Here is a 16,919-nt window from a genome sequence, read left to right as displayed (position 1 = left end):
AACATACGCAGGTGCCTGTACATGCGCACACTATATGGTCGAATGGAGGGAAGCTGCTGTTTCATAAGCCAGGTCATGTCAGGTCAGGTTGTCTGTGTACAACATCTCTCTCTCCACACCCTGTTTTTCTCTCTTTCTGCTGTCTATCCAATCACCTCTTCCGCCGATCTCCCCAGGCATCTATTCATATTTTCTCATGTTTTTCCTCTCTTTTGTCATCTGATCTGTGTTTTTTCCTTTTCTATTTTCTGCTTACGTCCCTTTTATGATCCCTGTCATGGCTCCTTGATCATCTCAGCTTCATATATTTTTATACAGACTACCTTTATTCTGCTGTAATGGGGCCATTGGGCATTTGCATTAACGTCCCTGTTGAGATACAGGAGCTACTTTAATTGCTCATTTCCATCTACAGTCCCTGCACCCAACTTCTTATTTACCCTTTTCTCCATAATCTACATTAAATACTGAATATTAGGAAAACCTCTTTTTTTTATGAAATAGACTGATTCCAGGTGTAGCTCTGACCCCATATTTGTACTCTTTTAATTAAATTATGTTTGGCTAATTAATCATTTAGTCTTTAAAATATCAGGAAGTTTACCTTGGTGTTTGGTGCTATTTGAAGACTTCAAGAGTCTTTCTTTTTTTTAAACTTCTCGCTTCGAACAAAGCAAAACCCGAATTTATTCAGGTAACCTCTCAAGTTTCTTTTAATTTCCCCTCTAAGTACCTTTAGTACCTCATTCCACACTGTGCACAGTATTACATATTTATGTAGTATTATATTCTGTATCCGTCAACTCTTCATTGAAGATGTATGAGCCGTTTACAATGCATTTGGGCTGCACCCTTCTGAAAGATGGAAATACATGTCTTGTATCTCAATTTATACACATTTCCCCAAAATTGAGTCTGACATATTTGGGCTCTCCACTAGAATTTTAACTGGAATTCTTTGTGTTTGAACAAAACCTGGACAAACAACATACGTTTGTACTGACTGTTCGTCTCAGTTGACAATGATATAAAACACAGAAAATCAGAAGATGCAAAACAGTTGAAGCTGGAACCACTGTAAAGTTTGGCATTTTTTTGCTTGATAGATTAGTTGAAAGGCGCCCTGTGAACAATCAGACACGTCTGTTTACATTCAGTGTTACTCACCATACCACACTGTGTGTATTCTTGAGGTCTAACAAATGTGTTGAATGTATTTTCCTCAAAAAACATTTCCAAAGTATTTTGAAACCTGTATTGTTCCCAGCCATGTTTACTAGCTTGCAGTTTTCTTCTTCTCTGCCTTCTCTGGCACATTGCTGCATTTGTTGAAGCGTCACCACCACATGTAGATTAGTGGAAAAGTGTGAAACCATTGGAAGGGTTGTTTATTGCATTGCCCGTGTGCACATGTATGTATATGAGCGTCTTTGTGCACTCGATCAGACGAACGAAACGAGGACCCTCTCATTAAAAGACTGGTGCATTGCTCTGTTAGAGGTCGTTCCACAGGCAATCTTTAATGTTTTAGATGTTCATTTTCTGTTGTTCATCTAAACTGTTGATCAATAAATCATGTTAGTCCTACATTTTTTTTTTTTTTTTTGCTTGAGCAACACTCTAAACCTCTCACTCACTAATTGCAGCCACAGCATTTCAGGATATCAGTGCCAGCTAAAGGCGTGAATCCAAAATGCCTGCATCCTCTCACTTAATTTTAATGTCTTCTCTTGTCCTGCCTGTCTTTTGTCTCTCCTCTGTCTTTTAACTCGTCTTCTTTGTGCTTTCTTGTGTATGCTCACCTCCCCTCCTTGCTGCTGTCTTAAGGGATTTTTTTAAAAAACTGCACCTCAGAGAGATCCTGTGGCGTTTTAAATTTTGGTTTCTCTTATCACACATTCCCAGTGACTTGTTACCTAGCGGGGAGTAGCTCCTATATGTGCGCTACATTTAGCTGAGAAATGTCTTAAGTGGAGGTTTCTTTAAATCCCCAGTGAAATAAGTATCTTAAATGCCTGGAGGACAAGGCACTTGAAACGCAGACAGTCGCAGACTAATTCTAGATTCCTTGCTTTTATACTTTCATGTTGTTTATTTATTCATTTGTGTGAAATGATGTCTGTATAATTTTCATTACTAGACAGCAATGGCAGCAACTTGATGAGTACTGTTTGGCCTGTATGAACAATATGCATATATTACATATCTCTGTTTGTGTAAGTGGGTTTATTTATCGTCTAGTCTTGTATCTGTTTCTAATTCACTCCATCTCTAAGCTTTCAGAAGCCAGAGACAAGACAGTTGAATGTCTGAATCGAACGCTTGATTACAAAGAGCTAAAGGGCAAAGACCCGTCAACTGTAGAACTGGTCAAGAAGATCGAGCAGGTACCCAACAACACTGCAATGTTATTTTTTTTTTTACTTTATTTTTTGATCACAAAACTCAAACAGTTTCTTATGAGGATTTTAAAAACTGTATGTGTTGCAAGACCAGAATCATTGTGTCTCTGTGTGTGCACATGTAGCTCGAGATGAAACTCGCCGAAGTTGAGAGACAGTTGCTGGAAAAAGAGCTGCTCGTGGACCAGGTGACCCGGCTTTCACAGCCGCTCAGCCAGCAGGCTGAGAACTGCCAACAGGACAGGCTCTCTCTGGGAAAGAAGGTAGACAACAAGATCCACTTGCACACAGACAGAGATAAAGCTTAGCTCTTATACACACAAACCAGATAATACAGACACAAACACAAGCTCCCACACAACAGAATACACACTCAGATTAATGCACATACAGATACATTCATTATATCCTTCATCTGTTTGTTTACAGTCGAGTGTTTTACCTCTCTTTGTGTCTCTCTCGCGAACACACTCACACGTTGTTTGAGGAGCATGTGCGGCCCATGTGAGGAGCATGCAGAGTGAGCATTTAGGAGTTCACCGAGCATTACGACTTCCTCGAACTCACGCTTGCTCTGGCTCTGTATTCCTCTCTCTCTCTTTCTTTCACAAACTATAAATAACCTTAACAAAAGCCTGTGCAACAAGGCTCATTACAAGTAACGGCCTGCGGAAGCTTGTCACAATAGCATGAACAAAGATGAATTTGATTTGAAGTTCAAACAAAACAATTAAGTTCAAAGGTCAACCTACAGTGTTAGTGGTTGGGAGAATATACAAATGAATGTAGAATCAATGTGAGATTCATCTAATCAGTGTGTGTGTGTTTGTGTGTGTGTTGTCTACCTCCAGCTGAACAATCTCCGAACTCATATAATCAACACCAACCGTCGACTGATGGCCATTTCTGCTGAACTTTCCATGAAGCAAGCTGCTGCTTTGTCTCAACAACAAGAGATCAAAGAGAAAGAGCTCCAGGTCAGACGTGGTCACGGTCACACAAACCACACACCCACAGCAATGTGACTCTGGAGTCTAAAGTGTCATCTTAGTAGCAGAATCCCCTCAGTCTCCCACTGTCTTTCCAATTTATTCCTGCCACTCTCCACTGACCGTGATCGAAGAGACGTGTCTCAAAAATATTTTCTCTCTGTGTCCCCTCTTTCACCTCGAACTCGTTTATTTTGCTTATTTGCACAGTAAAATAAATCAAGAGTTAAACACAGATACACCAAATAATATTCAATAATAATTTTCATGAATGAGAGTAACATAAACTGGCGGGTTCATAAAAACAAAGCAGTGGTAATATAAGACAACAAGAAACTATACAAGAAAAACTAAATGAAAACACAGTAAATGAAACCATCAGGATTTATGTTTAGTGTTGGTGCTAAGTATTCACAGCCACCACTGGGCTTCATCTCCCCTCATCATTTATTCATATTTCAGCCGCTGAAAAAAGTGAAAAGAGGTTGCCAAGTTATGCTGGACCAGAAACATCTATGGCAGTTAGCAGTTAGGCTGTTAGTAACCTCTGTAACCATAGCGACCAGAAAGAGCTCTACTGTTTACTGTTGACATTTGAGCCGCATGTCCTAAAATATAAACTCACCTGGCTTTCTGCCCTTACCTGTCTTCGAAAGAAAAACACTGATTGCAGTAAGTTCCTCTCTGTAACTGTTGGTTTTGTAACACACAGTCTTGTAGCTAAGTGTGTAACATTTTGTTTACATACAGCTAGTAACTGTGTGTATTTTATTCTGCTAAGCTAAAGCCATCTCTCCATAGCCATGCTATTGTACTATGTTCAGCTTTCAAGCCTGTAATGTTCGCTGTAACCTTCTGTTTCCCGTCTTGCATCTGTAAACGGTAAAACTGGTCTAACTGCCACGAGGGGACAGTGGAAACAAGCTGTAAACACAACACTGACATATTATCACCTTATAAACTTGTCATGGCTAACGTATTAGCAAACAGGTGCCACCTCAGTCATGTAAGTGCTGTTTTCACACCACGTCTAGCTTTGGTTTGGTCTCCTACTAACTATGGACCTATTTAAGCTACATTTTCATCCAAATGCTAAGAGGAGATGCTTAACAAGTCATTTTACTTCTTTAATTGACATCTGCCATTAACTAGCACTACCAACCACTCACATTATCACTAATTATTTCGTAGAATTCCGATTTTTAGAATAATCGTCCACAATGGATTTTAAGGGCTTTAAGGAAGGCAGAAAGCCATCGGCTGAACCGTCTGAGAAACAAATTTTAAGATTCTAACTGCTTCCTGTCTCGATAAAAAATTAAACTAATAAAAATGAGAGGATTTCCCACGTGCCTTGTAAATGTTTCGAGAAATGTGTGTTAATAACCTGAAGAGCCCCTGCAGCTGATGTATGCCTGCAGCGCGCCACAGACACAACCACAAGTAGAAAATGCAGAGACATAGCTATGCCCAAATTCTGACACTAATGCGACCATCTGTTTTCGGGCGCCGTTAGAATTGAATCAAGCCTGGAGAGTGCAGAGTGGACGAAGTGATAGGAATACAAAGTGAATGTTTCTTGCACTTCCCCTGTGTCTCCAGATGGACAGGTGCCAGCAGCGGCTGGAGCAGGGCCTACCACCCTGCCCTGAGATAGAGGAGGAGTGGAGGAGGATGCTCCGGGACAAGAAGAGGAGGCAGAGGGACAAAGAGGAGAGAGAACGGGTAAAAGAAACACACAGACACATACAAAGATCACTGGTTCGGGAAGTGATTAAAGCACTGAGGGGCGAGAAAAGAATATAGAGTGACAAAGAAAAAAGGAATGGCGTGGTGAACGCGAACCAGGGCAGGAATCGATCACGATTCTGGGGGACAAAAGGGGCTGCTGTGTACCTGAAAATGCACAGGCAGAGAAAAGCGAGAAACTGTCCACTCACTCACAGAGATTAGACAGGAACGGGAGTCGTTTTCACCACGTGCACAAACACTGGACGAGAAGGGCAGACGGGCTGACAAACAGAAGTAGAGGCTGTCTACACAAGAAACCAGTCCAGCTGTCCGCAGCCTGACAGTTGTTAAATTGATCTGTATCTTCTCATGATGCTGATTTATTTCTGCTTTTAGCCCCCGGGCCCAAAAAACTCACCATAACACCCTGCATGCACAGTTCACAGTGCCAAACCCTGAAATAGGAAGACACGGGCAGAAACTGAAACACGAATGTGCGTCCGATGGAAGGATTTAAGCTTTTCTCCCCTCTTACTATGAATCATACATTTTAAGTTTTGTCATAAAATATAAATGTGTTTTTTGAGTCTGATGAAAGGAATATGTGTTTTCCTGTGTATTTAATGACAGTGGCAGTTCCTGCTGTTTTTTTTTTGTTTTTTTTTAAGCACTCAGAGCCTCCTTGTTTTTGTGTGCACTCCTTAGATCACATGCCAGCGGATAAACTGTTCATATGCATGAGAAAATCGCCATCTCTTTGAAGTCTCTGTGAGATTTAGGCACAGTTCATTTACATGCTGTTGTGGGGTGAAAGTCAAAGAGAGGACTGTAGCGTCATGAGGATGTGCGCACGTTGGAATTTCTTTTTTCTTTTTTTCCGCCTCAGCAGGAGTCCACAGTGGTTACAAACTGATCCATCAGCCACATTGGGCTCAGCCACTGTCAGTTTTCTAACAACCACATTTTCATTTTATTAAAGCAGGAAAACAATTTTCTAACCACACTTAACGTATAACAGCAATTAATTTTTCTACAGCATGTGTAAAAATTGTTAGGTTGGTGTGGTTAACGTGTTTCAAATAATTAGTCCAAACAGACCACTAATGTAAGAAAACTGAATTTAATTAATTATCCTATCGGTATTATTTTACTCCAAAAGCCAAAACCCTGCAGAGCATCTCTATAATCACCAGTCTCTCTCATGTTTATTTTCATTTATGGAAGTTAATATGGAAAAAAAAAAAAAAAAACATAGCTCAAACTTTAATCAGCCTTGAACTCACTGAGCTCCACTCTTCATCGGTGCCCTTGCATTTGTCTTGAGATATTTTAAAAAATGCAGAATTAATTATTCCATTTTCATGATTAAAATTCAGGACAATTTAATTTAAACTATTTAGTTCAAGGTCATGCAGGCTTACATCAAATATTAAAACTGCCTCTGGTGTGTGTGTGTGTGTGTGTGTGTGCAGCTGGCTGAAGAAGATGAGTGGAACCAGTTGCCTAATGGAGAGTACACCACAGCTGAAAACCGCCCCAACACGTACATCCCCCAGAACAACCTGCTCCCTCTGCCCAAACCCTACGGAGCCCAGGCCCCTTTCAAACCCTCCCAGTCAGGAGCCAACATGAGATACATCCGCAAGCCCACACTCAAACCCTTAGAGATATAGGAAGCAACATATGTGCGCATTAAGGGTGCTGTATATTCATGAAGTTGTGGGTGTTGGTTTGGATTGATTTTTTTAAAATCAGCATCCTCTCATTTCACATCAGGGTCTTTCAGAGACATTTAATCTTTGCTTGAGGACTCAGCAGAAACCCAAACAAATGAGAATGAAATAATGTCAGTTTCTTGTGCATTTTTCAGTGATTTGGCTCATTCCTATCACACTTTTATTGATCTCTCTGCTCTCACGCTCCTTCCTCCTCCACTTCTCCTGCTTCCGTGTATGTTTTTGTTCTAACTGTCCAGCATACCACTGCTGTTTTGTCGTTTGTGTGTACTTTTGTGGACTGCATCTGGTTGTAATTTTGTTTCCTGTTTTTTTTTTTTTTTTTTTTTTTTTTTTTTTTTTTTTTAACATTTATTGGCAAGAGCTTGTTTACACTCAGCTTGCAGTAACACTTAGTATCGTAGGAGAGTGGAAGGGAAGAATGAAATTTGTGTTTCTTTTTACATCATGTCCTCAATTAAAAAAAAGTTTTATTTATTTATTTATTTCTCTTCTCAGCAACACATCATTTCTCTTAATATAAAAAATTCACTTCACATAATTCTACATGTTCTTCAGTCTTGTTGCCGTTTCATCCCTCGCACTTGTAATCTCGCAGCTGATGAATAAATTGCAATGGGCTTAAGCTCTAAGCTGGGCTAAGAGTGCCTGCTTAATATCTGAAATGATAAATATAAATATGGAGGGGAAGATCAGGCGGTGAAAGAGCACAGAGAATAACAAAGAGAGAGGGGAATTTAAATGAAGAGGAATGAGAGACAGTCGGAAAAGGCAGCAGGGGGGAGTCGAGGGGGAAAAAAAAGTGGCGCTCTAAATGGGGTGGAGAGTTCAGGGCTGGTTACCAGAGACTGAAAACAAAGTCACCAGCCTCTGAAGCTTCTGCAGATTTACTGCAAGTCGTTCCCTCTGCTGATCTCAGCTTGGGGTAAAAGTTTCTGTGTCAGTGACAGTGTTTTGCAGCTTGTAGGCACATGTGTCCCGATAGAATTATCAAGTGGTGTAAGCGATTATGTACTAGAATTATTATCACAATAACCAGTGAGGTACCAGCTACAATAGGCTGACTCCACAGTACATAAACACTGCAGCTGAAATGGTTAAATAAAAGTAATGAATAAACTGTTGACTTTAGTTAAAAGTAACATAAATGGCTGAAGTAGTCTCTAAAGGGTAATGGATAAACAGTTGAAACAGTTTGCTAAACATAGCTAATGGATAAACAGTTAAATGTAATGACTAAATGGCAGAACCAAGTAGTTTTGAGTAAAGAATTAAAACATTAAATGGTTAGGATGGATAAACATATCAAATGGTTAGCTAAATGTAATGGAAAATAGTTGAAATAATAATCTAAAAGTAATGCATTAAAGGTTAAAATAGCTTGCAATGACTAAACAGTGTCAAAACTAATGGATAAACGGTGGCAGTTTATGTGATGTGTGCATGATGATCCATTGCAGGCTGATGGTGAGAGCCGTCAGATTAACGTAGCCCCCCCATTTGTGCTTATTAGCCAGCTACATAACACTGACTGCATAACAAAGTGTGGAGGAGGCAGTCGAGTGGGGAATGAATGAGGCATTTGTTCACATTTAAAAGGTGGAATTCCCCTGAAAGCAAATGTTTTGCAGCAAACTGTACCGAGCTGCTGTTGCTCAAGGTTTAAAGAAAAAAAAAAGTGGGTGGGTGTTGTAATACAAGCATGTAAAAAAGCATAATGGGTGTGTGCCTTCGCTAAATGTGACTCAGCGTGTGTGATGACTGATGCTCAGATTTTTTTTCCTGAGTTCACTGGAACTCTGCTGACTCTGTCCAAAGCAGTCGAATATTCACGAGAACACGTGAGCTCACTTCCTCCTCTGCAGAGCCTTTCGCGCTACAAACTATTGGACTGCGAGTTCAGATCGTTTCCTAATTTATCTCAAGGCTCCTCAGTGCAATTAGCACTTTTTCAGGGTTCAAAGGAAATTCAGTGGAAACAGTGAGCCAAGGCCTAACTGTTGCCAAGGCTTCTCTGTGCACCATGTCCTTCAAAAATTAATAAAGTAAGCAACATTTTAGTTAAATAGAACTTTTCAAAACCTAGGATACAAAAGAACATAAGCTTAAAAGAACAAAAGATGAGTTAAAAAAAAAAAAAACATTACACTAGACGTATTATGTATTATGCATGAAAAAAATCTCTTTATTCACATTTCATCTTACAAAGCTTTTTTGTGTAAACATAAGAAACATGAGCGGCACAGAAATCCCTTTTTTCTTTCACAGGAATGTTACGTAATTTCTCAAATCAAAGCACAACACGAGATGTAAATAATCTCTGGTATTTGGTCTCAGATGATTAACACACACCACACACATGCGCTGCCACCAGAGAATTTCTCCACTTACAGTAAGAGCTCACTCACGATTGAGGGCACTCGGTCATGTAATTTGAACCAGACGTTTGAGCACGTCTGTATAGACCGAGTGATGTCTTTTCTTTTTTTTTCTTTTAGTTCTTTTTGCCTTATTAACCCTGTAATATCTTGTTTGATTTTCTGGTTTGCAAAGCGTGCTCTGATTGATTTTGCAGTGCGCTACATAAATAAAGTTACTGTAAAGTAACTGAAGTCTGCTGTTTTCCCCTCATGTATTATGTATAGTGTATTAATTATTAAGTAGAGCTGGGTATCAGTACTTTTTTTGCCAGTGAATGTAGCACAGAGTACCAAACTGTCAAATAGTGAAAGCTGGGCACCAAATCTCTGCTCGATTCATAAACTTGTTTGCTTATTTTAAATATAGTGTAACACTTGCCAAAATAGAGAAGAGTCATAACTGGACATACTATAACAACTGACTGGGTCAGTACTGCCAACATTAGCCACCACAAGCCCCTGGTCATATCAGACCTTGTAAGGAGTGTATTGAAGAAAGCAAGGGTGTGTTTTACTGCTTATGAAGATTTATCTTCGTTAGCCAGAGCTGTTATGCAGTTACTTTGAGAAACATATTTATATTTCTCAAAGTAAGGGAACACTAGCTTCAAACATTTTAAATGATATCCGGCCCTTATTGTCCATACAACAGCCTGCAACAAATCATGAATTTCCTAAATATTTCAGACATCTTAATGAAATCAGGTTTTAGTGGCTTTTGTTGAATCCACGTCTTAGCTCGAAATCCTTCGAGTTCATCTGCCACTCTTCACGTAATCTCTTCATTTAGATTTGGTATGAAGTAATAATCGGTGTATTTCCTGCAAAGAGTCCATGTTAATTTCTACATTTTACATTTTACAAAAAGGGCCACTTACCCTCCCTGTGTTATACCTGAGCCACTTTCTAAGATTGCAAAGATTCTGTATAACTTGAAATCAGATTTAATGCATAGCAGCCACTGATGGACCACATCAGGCTACTCTGTCTGCAAAGCTTTTGTCAGTATGTAATCTAGTTGATGGTGTGCAGCAGCGTTAGAGGAAGCACAGGAGGATAAACAAGCGTGTTTGATTTATAAATACTGCTTGGAAAATTTGACATCGCCGTTCATAAATTGTATGAGAGAAGGTGGAGAAGTTGAGGAGGTGCTGGAGAGAACTGGTGCTGCTATAGAAATTGAGTTCATATAAATAGCTGCCCGCAGTTATTGATTTTCAATAAATATTTGAAAAGTATGTTTCCTGAAATTGAATTCACCTAAGATCTAACTGTGTTCCCTATTGTGTTATAATTTTTTGGTCCTGTTCATACTGTCCCTCCCACACCTCAGGATTTACTAAAAATAAAAAAATAAAAAAATAAAAAAAGACAGGGCTGCCTCCTGTTCTCAGCTCCATCTTTCCTCTCTGGGCCGTTCCTCTCCATCCATCTATCCCCCCGCCCCACCCTAATTTGTCATCAACCAGCGAGAGCTTGTTTATGAGCGCTCTGCCTTTCAATCTTTCCATTCATCTCTCACTTCTGGCCCTCCATCATCCATCCATCCATTACGTATCCTCAAGGCCCAGTCAATGATGACTGTGCTCTCAAACGCATTTTCCCCCTCATCTGTTTCTCCGCACATCCATCCATCCGCCGCCCCCATCCGCCCCTCCGCCTTCCTCCACATTCTTCATTTTTCCTCAAAGCCCAGCAGTATTAGTGTCTGTTTCAGAGCCGTCTCCTCCACAAACCTGGCATCCACGTTCTCCTGCTCCTCAAACGGGTTCAGAGCTGGAACACAGGAGGAAGAGTTAGAGAAAGAGCTACAGCTTATTATGGAGGATACAACACCAGATACAAACACACACACTTCCTTCCTTCTTTCCTTGCTTCATGATGGAGACTGCTGCATTTTGACCAAGCATGCGCACAGAATACACACATTCTGTCTTAATCCACCAAAGGCCTCTGTATCTAAATCAGGGAGGATATAAACACACACACACACACACACACACACACACACACTACCTTGTTCCTCAATATCAGAGAGTGTTTTTGCCAGGTATGTAAGAGGCAGAAACTCAGGTCTGAAGCCGGGCTTGTCTCTGCCAGTGAATGCAAATCCCTGAGGAGGAAGGAAAAACACAAAAACACAACTGTGGATTCTGCCTGGGTTTTTTTTTTTTTTTACCGACATACACACAGACCTGGCTGCAGGTTTTAGATTTTTGGGGGCTTACATATTCTCATCTGACATTGCACAAGATGCCACTGGTTCTCCACGCTAGTCTGCTGAAAGCCAAGTTGCTGACAGGAAGTGCCCGATAGCATCATGAAGTGGGGAGATGCTATGTTAGCTGCACAGCTGGGATCACTGTTATCAACAGATTTAATAAAAGAGGCCAAGGAGGACCATTTTTCTGGAGTTGTAACATTGCAGGAAAAAAGGAGTTAAGGATTTTAGGGCTTTTAGTTCCAAAGTGTTCAGCCTGCAGTGTATTCAGTGTGTCTATCCGAGAGAGAGTGTGCGTCTCTCTGCAGCTTGTGTGACGCACTGTGCCGCGTTACCTTGTTTCTGTTGCGTTTCTCCAGCAGAGTCCTGACATAATCTCTGGAGATTGATGCTGAACTGACAGGATGATCCCACATATGGTAGATCCTCTGCTCCATAGGCTACACACACACACACACACATAACAGAGTTTACATTTTAGGCATGTAGCTCATCTTGTCATAATAAAAAAAAAAAGTCATCCCTGGAGCATGTGAACATCTGCGCCTTTCTATTTTGCCAACTGGAACTCAGAACCATTATTGTAGAGTTGACTGTTAATGAGGGATTCCGGAGAAGTTGTATTTTTCAGTGTTGTGAAATGCACACAACAGTAATAAATAAATCCCAAGCAAAGAGAGACCAGTGGTGTGACTGACGGGAAGAAAGAATGCAGCTTTTCCTCAAGGCTGCTTTCTGTCCAGCTTCAAACAACCTGCCAAGGTGATGTAGAGCTGCTGAATGACTTCAAGGAATTGTGTTTATATCAGATGTGAGAAGAAACAAGTTGAGAAAAGCAGAACCAGCTACTTACATAAGGATTAAAGCTCCTCAGCCCATTAATAAGTATACTTTTACACTGAAAAACCAGGGCTAAAGACACGATTAACATACATGCAGCTTTTTGAAATTATGATTATTAGTAAATGAGTAGGTGTGTTCCCAGCCCAGAATCTGTCACATCCAGCTCGAGTCAGGTCCCTTTTGTCTGTTTCCCTTGATACCAGTTTAGTTAGTTTCCTGTTTTACTTTGAAATCACTAACCCCCTTGTCTCTTTTGTACATTCACTTCCTGTCCTCCTTTGTTTCCCGCCTTGGTGATTACCTGTCCCGCCCCTAATGTGTTGCACCTGTGTCTAATTGTCTTCCCGCCTCCTAGTGTATTTAAGTCTTGTTCTCCCCTTTGATCGTCTTTGTCTGTAGAGTCTGGGGTTCCAGCATTTGTTCCTTGTGTTGCTCCTAGTGTGTTCTGAGCTGCTTTGTTCTCCTTGCGGTTTTTGCCCCCTCCTTTCTTTTTTTGCCCCACGATCTTGATACCTCTGCCTGATTTTGAACTGCCTACCTGTGTGCTGGCCTTGTTTGAATTAAAGACCAGCTTTTGCCTCCTACTCCTGTGTACTGGAGTTGTGCATTTGAGTTCCTTTCTGAGCTCTCCCCCTGACAGAATCAACAGAAAATTGTTTTTTAAAAAATGGAATTGCCAGATCATTTTACCTCTTCTGGTTTGTAGAAGGGATTCAAATAAACCAATCTTAGAGGGAAGACTCACTGTCTGGTTGAGCTCACAACCTGACATATGCAACATGTGATGAGGGGTCGAACAAACATAACTTTGCTTTCAAGGGCTAAAAGCTCAGGGGGAAAAAAAAGGAAGGGACCTTGTAGTAATAACTTGTTAAACTTTCAAAGTAATTTGCAATGTGAATGTGATCGGCATCTAAAAAACTTTAAACCTCTTCTTCCACTCCACATCTGAACTGAGTTGCACCAGCTATTTGTAAATCCATGAGTCCAAATTTGTGAGATAAGTGCTTAGTTTTTGGTAACTACGCACACGTTTCAAACTATGTGATTCACTAATTCAGTTTGTACCAGAGAACATAAGAAGTATCTCAGCTCATACATAATAAATAATAAGAACTAGTTTGTGTGTTGCAACCTGTTTTAATTTGCTGACGCTGAAATCCCCACTTAGAAAACATTAACATTATTGTATAAGTACTGTAGAAGGCTTAAACCTATGAAGAGCTAATGGAACCAGCTCCTGATCACCTGTGTGTCTGTTACTGCACAAATCTGAAATATAACATGAAGGTTTGTTGGGAATCCATGTGAGCTCAACACATTAATAATCAGAATTATGGGGATACATGGTAGAAATCTCCGAAAGTGGGCAAACATTTCCTGTTTTCTATCTCTATGGGAGTGTGCGTGTGTGTGTGTGTGTGTGTTGTACCTGCTAAATCTCTCCTGCCTGCCAAACTCACCCAACAAAGGTCTGACAGGCAGGAAACAGAACAGAGACACTAAACACTCGACATTCCTCTGATCACAGTGCGGACGGAACACACACACACACACACACACATACACGCACGCACGCACGCACACAAACACACACACACACCGCTACAAAAGAAATATACTGTACCCACATGGGAACACGTGGAAGTTACACAAGAGTCACACATAGACTAAGCAGACAACTACATACACAACCCCCTCCCCAACACACACACACACACACACACACACTTACCATCCAGTTACACAAGTGCTAAATTGTGATTGGCTTGAGGGGGGCTTGAGGGAGATGAGACCTAAAATAACTTCAAACTCTTAATTGGACCAGAATGGGAAGTTTGGGGGAAGAACCATTCGAGAAAAGATCAAAACTTCCCCCTCACTCACAGACAGGAGGATAATAGCCGCATGCATTGTTTTACTGCTTCTACCATCCAGGCTGAGAAATTCACTCCGGTCAGGGACTGGTACATTTCATCCCTGTCCTCCAGGTTTGTTCACCCGACATGTCATCATCTGGATGGCTGTTAACATGCTGTAAAATCTACCTAGTCCTCCTCCTGCGTAGAAACTATGTTTGGCCACACACAAACACACGCAGAAGCGGAAGTACCTCAGGGAGTCTCTTAAGTATGCTGAACTTGAGTCTCTCGTTGGCGTCACTGTTGTCCAGATCTGAACACAAAGAGGGAAGGGAAAAGACATGAGATGTGGTGCTAATTACTCCTCTGAAGACAAAACACTTTGGAAGGAAACAAGGGACTTAAGAAGTCACTCATTCTGTTTTCGAGAAGGATTATAGGTGGAGTAAATGTAAATACATTCATCGAAATCCCAGATTATATAGTCATCAGGCAATCAAGAGGGAGTAAGGCAGGCAGTGCTTAAGCTAAAAATAAAAGCAACATCTCTCCTTACAGCTCAGAACAGCTATATATATATATACATATATATATACATATATATATATAAGGAGGAGGAGATGGTTCTTCAGCTCTCTTTCTCTGTAAAAGTCACCACATGCCAATTAATTGATTAATCCCTGTGGAGAACTGACGCATGAACCGTCTCACTTCAAAGTCATGAAACTGCCTTTTCTTTCACTTTGAAGTTTGAGACCATTTGGACTCCATCCTTTAAATAATCTTTGTTCTGTTCGTGAGAAAGACCCATCTAAACTGCAACAAGATCAAGAGCATTGAGGAAGGCCAGATATTTTGACTCTGTTCACTTCAGTGCCAAGACACAGCCCTTGGCCTTTGAACAGTGTCCTTTCCATGCTATGAAATACACACCAAGACATACAGAGGACACATTATCAGTGTCTTTCAGTGAGGCAGTGAATCCCCGTGGTAGCTGACCTTTATCTCTGACCTCTCAAAGAGCAGTGTTGCGTATGCTCATGCTAACAGCTCTATGGTGTGAACAGCATTCATGAAATGAATAAATAAGATATTTTAAGATAAATAGAAAATCATATGAACTATCCATTCATCCATCCATCTATTATCTGTACCACTTATCCTCTTATGGGTCACGGAGGGAGCTGGAGTCTCAAATGAAGGAGTTATTTTAAACATAAAAGCCATTATTCAGGTTTTAAAGTCATTTTTTATTTCATGATTTGTTGCTTTTTATATTGTTTACATTATGGATTCATTCCACTATTAATTTCATGGCCTCACTTTTATTTTATGTCCTATTTATCTTTTTTTTATGGAGACTTTCAGGCTCCATATTAGAGCTGTTTGCATCTGTTTCTCTCAGTTACTGTCCTGTGGGTTTCTGGGTTTTTTGGGGGGGCATTTCAGAAAGTAGTTCACAAGAAGTGTGGTACAGCTCAGCCACCTGTGTGATTGTAGCAATGCTAAAAAAAAAAAAAATGACATACAGCCACATTAGCAGCCCCATACTGCTGTCTTACATGTACATGATTATATTTTTCTTATAAAACCTTTCACATACGCAAAGAAACACTTTTGTGTGTGTTTGCTTTTGTGTTTGTGTACCTGTCATGAGCCGAGACAGGAAGGTTTCAGTGAGCTGCAGGAAACCGTGATCAATGTACTGCAGGAAGGTCTGATGAGGGAGGCAACGCACAGCAAACACTGCTAAAAGGGTGTGATAGCCTAGAGAGAGAAAGAAGGAAGGAAGAGGAAGAAGAAGTAGTAGAAGAAGAAGAAGAAGAAATAAGTATCAGCATTTAATGTTCCTGAAAACCACAAAGGAAAAGTAGAACAAGACAAACAGTGTTATATGCACCAAACACAAAGCTGAGCTATGGGAATTTCATTAGTTAAAATAAAAAGCCACTTACTGTGACACCTGACTGTACGACATCTGACAGCAACAAGTCATTTCTTTTCTCAGTGTTTATGTACAGTTTGGGGAGAGGACTCAGTGAGCCTGCTGTCTTACAGCTTCACACTCACACTTACACCTGCAGCCTCAGCGATCAGTGGGTGCTGCCTTGCTTCAGGGCATTTCTCATTTCCGTTCTCGCTCCCTGACAGTTTAGGATTCTAACTCGCAAACTTTTACTCATAGGCGAGTAAAATCATGGGATTGTGTAACGGGGTGGGGGGTGTTAATACCGCAAACACTGGAAAATGAATTCAAATTATTGAAAATGTATTCATACTCTGCTTTACCCATGTCTGCGCTATGCTAATGTTTAACATATTTTTGGTTACATTAGCGTAGAAGAGAGTGGGTCTGTTGTCTCCCAGTGCAAACACGCATTGTTATTCAGGGCGAGACAGAGACAGACTGGATAATCACAACTCAAAGTGTAAATGTGTGTGTGGATTTTACCAGGTGGGAGTGGCAAGCAAAGACCCCTCGTGGCTTCCAGGATCCGAAACATGAAGTGAAACACGGACCATTCGGCTGGACTGCCCTGCTGTGCCCTGGAACACACACACACATACACACAAGCATGTACAGAAAAATTCAGACAGCAATGTTACATAACGTGAGCGCACACGTGAAGAGGGGTTCTCCACAATTTGCACATGTGGACACACACACACACACAGCGGGGAGTGATGGGGGTCTGGAGCACACATGCGTGAAGA

General features: G+C 40.8%; 2 protein-coding genes across 4 annotated transcripts in view; one reads left to right on the top strand and one right to left on the bottom strand.

Moving 5' to 3' along the window:
• Nucleotides 1-7,160, top strand: part of ccdc146 (coiled-coil domain containing 146) — a 42,677-nt gene extending 35,517 nt beyond the window's left edge. The window contains exons 19-23 of the mRNA XM_041030229.1: nucleotides 2,277-2,387; nucleotides 2,528-2,665; nucleotides 3,254-3,379; nucleotides 4,994-5,116; nucleotides 6,595-7,160. Of these exons, the coding sequence (XP_040886163.1) occupies nucleotides 2,277-2,387; nucleotides 2,528-2,665; nucleotides 3,254-3,379; nucleotides 4,994-5,116; nucleotides 6,595-6,795 (699 nt within the window). The 3' untranslated portion in view covers nucleotides 6,796-7,160. The remainder of the gene's footprint in view (nucleotides 1-2,276; nucleotides 2,388-2,527; nucleotides 2,666-3,253; nucleotides 3,380-4,993; nucleotides 5,117-6,594) is intronic.
• Nucleotides 7,161-9,020: 1,860 nt separating this feature from the next.
• Nucleotides 9,021-16,919, bottom strand: part of LOC121176069 (gamma-secretase activating protein) — a 28,167-nt gene continuing 20,268 nt past the window's right edge. For 2 of the 3 annotated variants that reach the window (XM_041030030.1, XM_041030031.1), the window contains 6 exons: nucleotides 16,657-16,751; nucleotides 15,852-15,971; nucleotides 14,456-14,517; nucleotides 11,835-11,939; nucleotides 11,295-11,391; nucleotides 9,021-11,054 (listed from right to left, as the gene is read on the bottom strand). In XM_041030030.1, the coding sequence (XP_040885964.1) occupies nucleotides 10,954-11,054; nucleotides 11,295-11,391; nucleotides 11,835-11,939; nucleotides 14,456-14,517; nucleotides 15,852-15,971; nucleotides 16,657-16,751 (580 nt within the window). In that variant the 3' untranslated portion in view covers nucleotides 9,021-10,953. The remainder of the gene's footprint in view (nucleotides 11,055-11,294; nucleotides 11,392-11,834; nucleotides 11,940-14,455; nucleotides 14,518-15,851; nucleotides 15,972-16,656; nucleotides 16,752-16,919) is intronic. The other variant, XM_041030033.1, reaches the window with a different exon arrangement.

This window comes from Toxotes jaculatrix, chromosome 22 (genome assembly GCF_017976425.1).
Source record: "Toxotes jaculatrix isolate fToxJac2 chromosome 22, fToxJac2.pri, whole genome shotgun sequence".
NCBI lineage: Eukaryota > Metazoa > Chordata > Actinopteri > Toxotidae > Toxotes > Toxotes jaculatrix.
The sequence above is the reverse complement of the archived record's forward strand: the minus strand, read 5'-3'. Positions and strand labels throughout refer to the sequence as shown.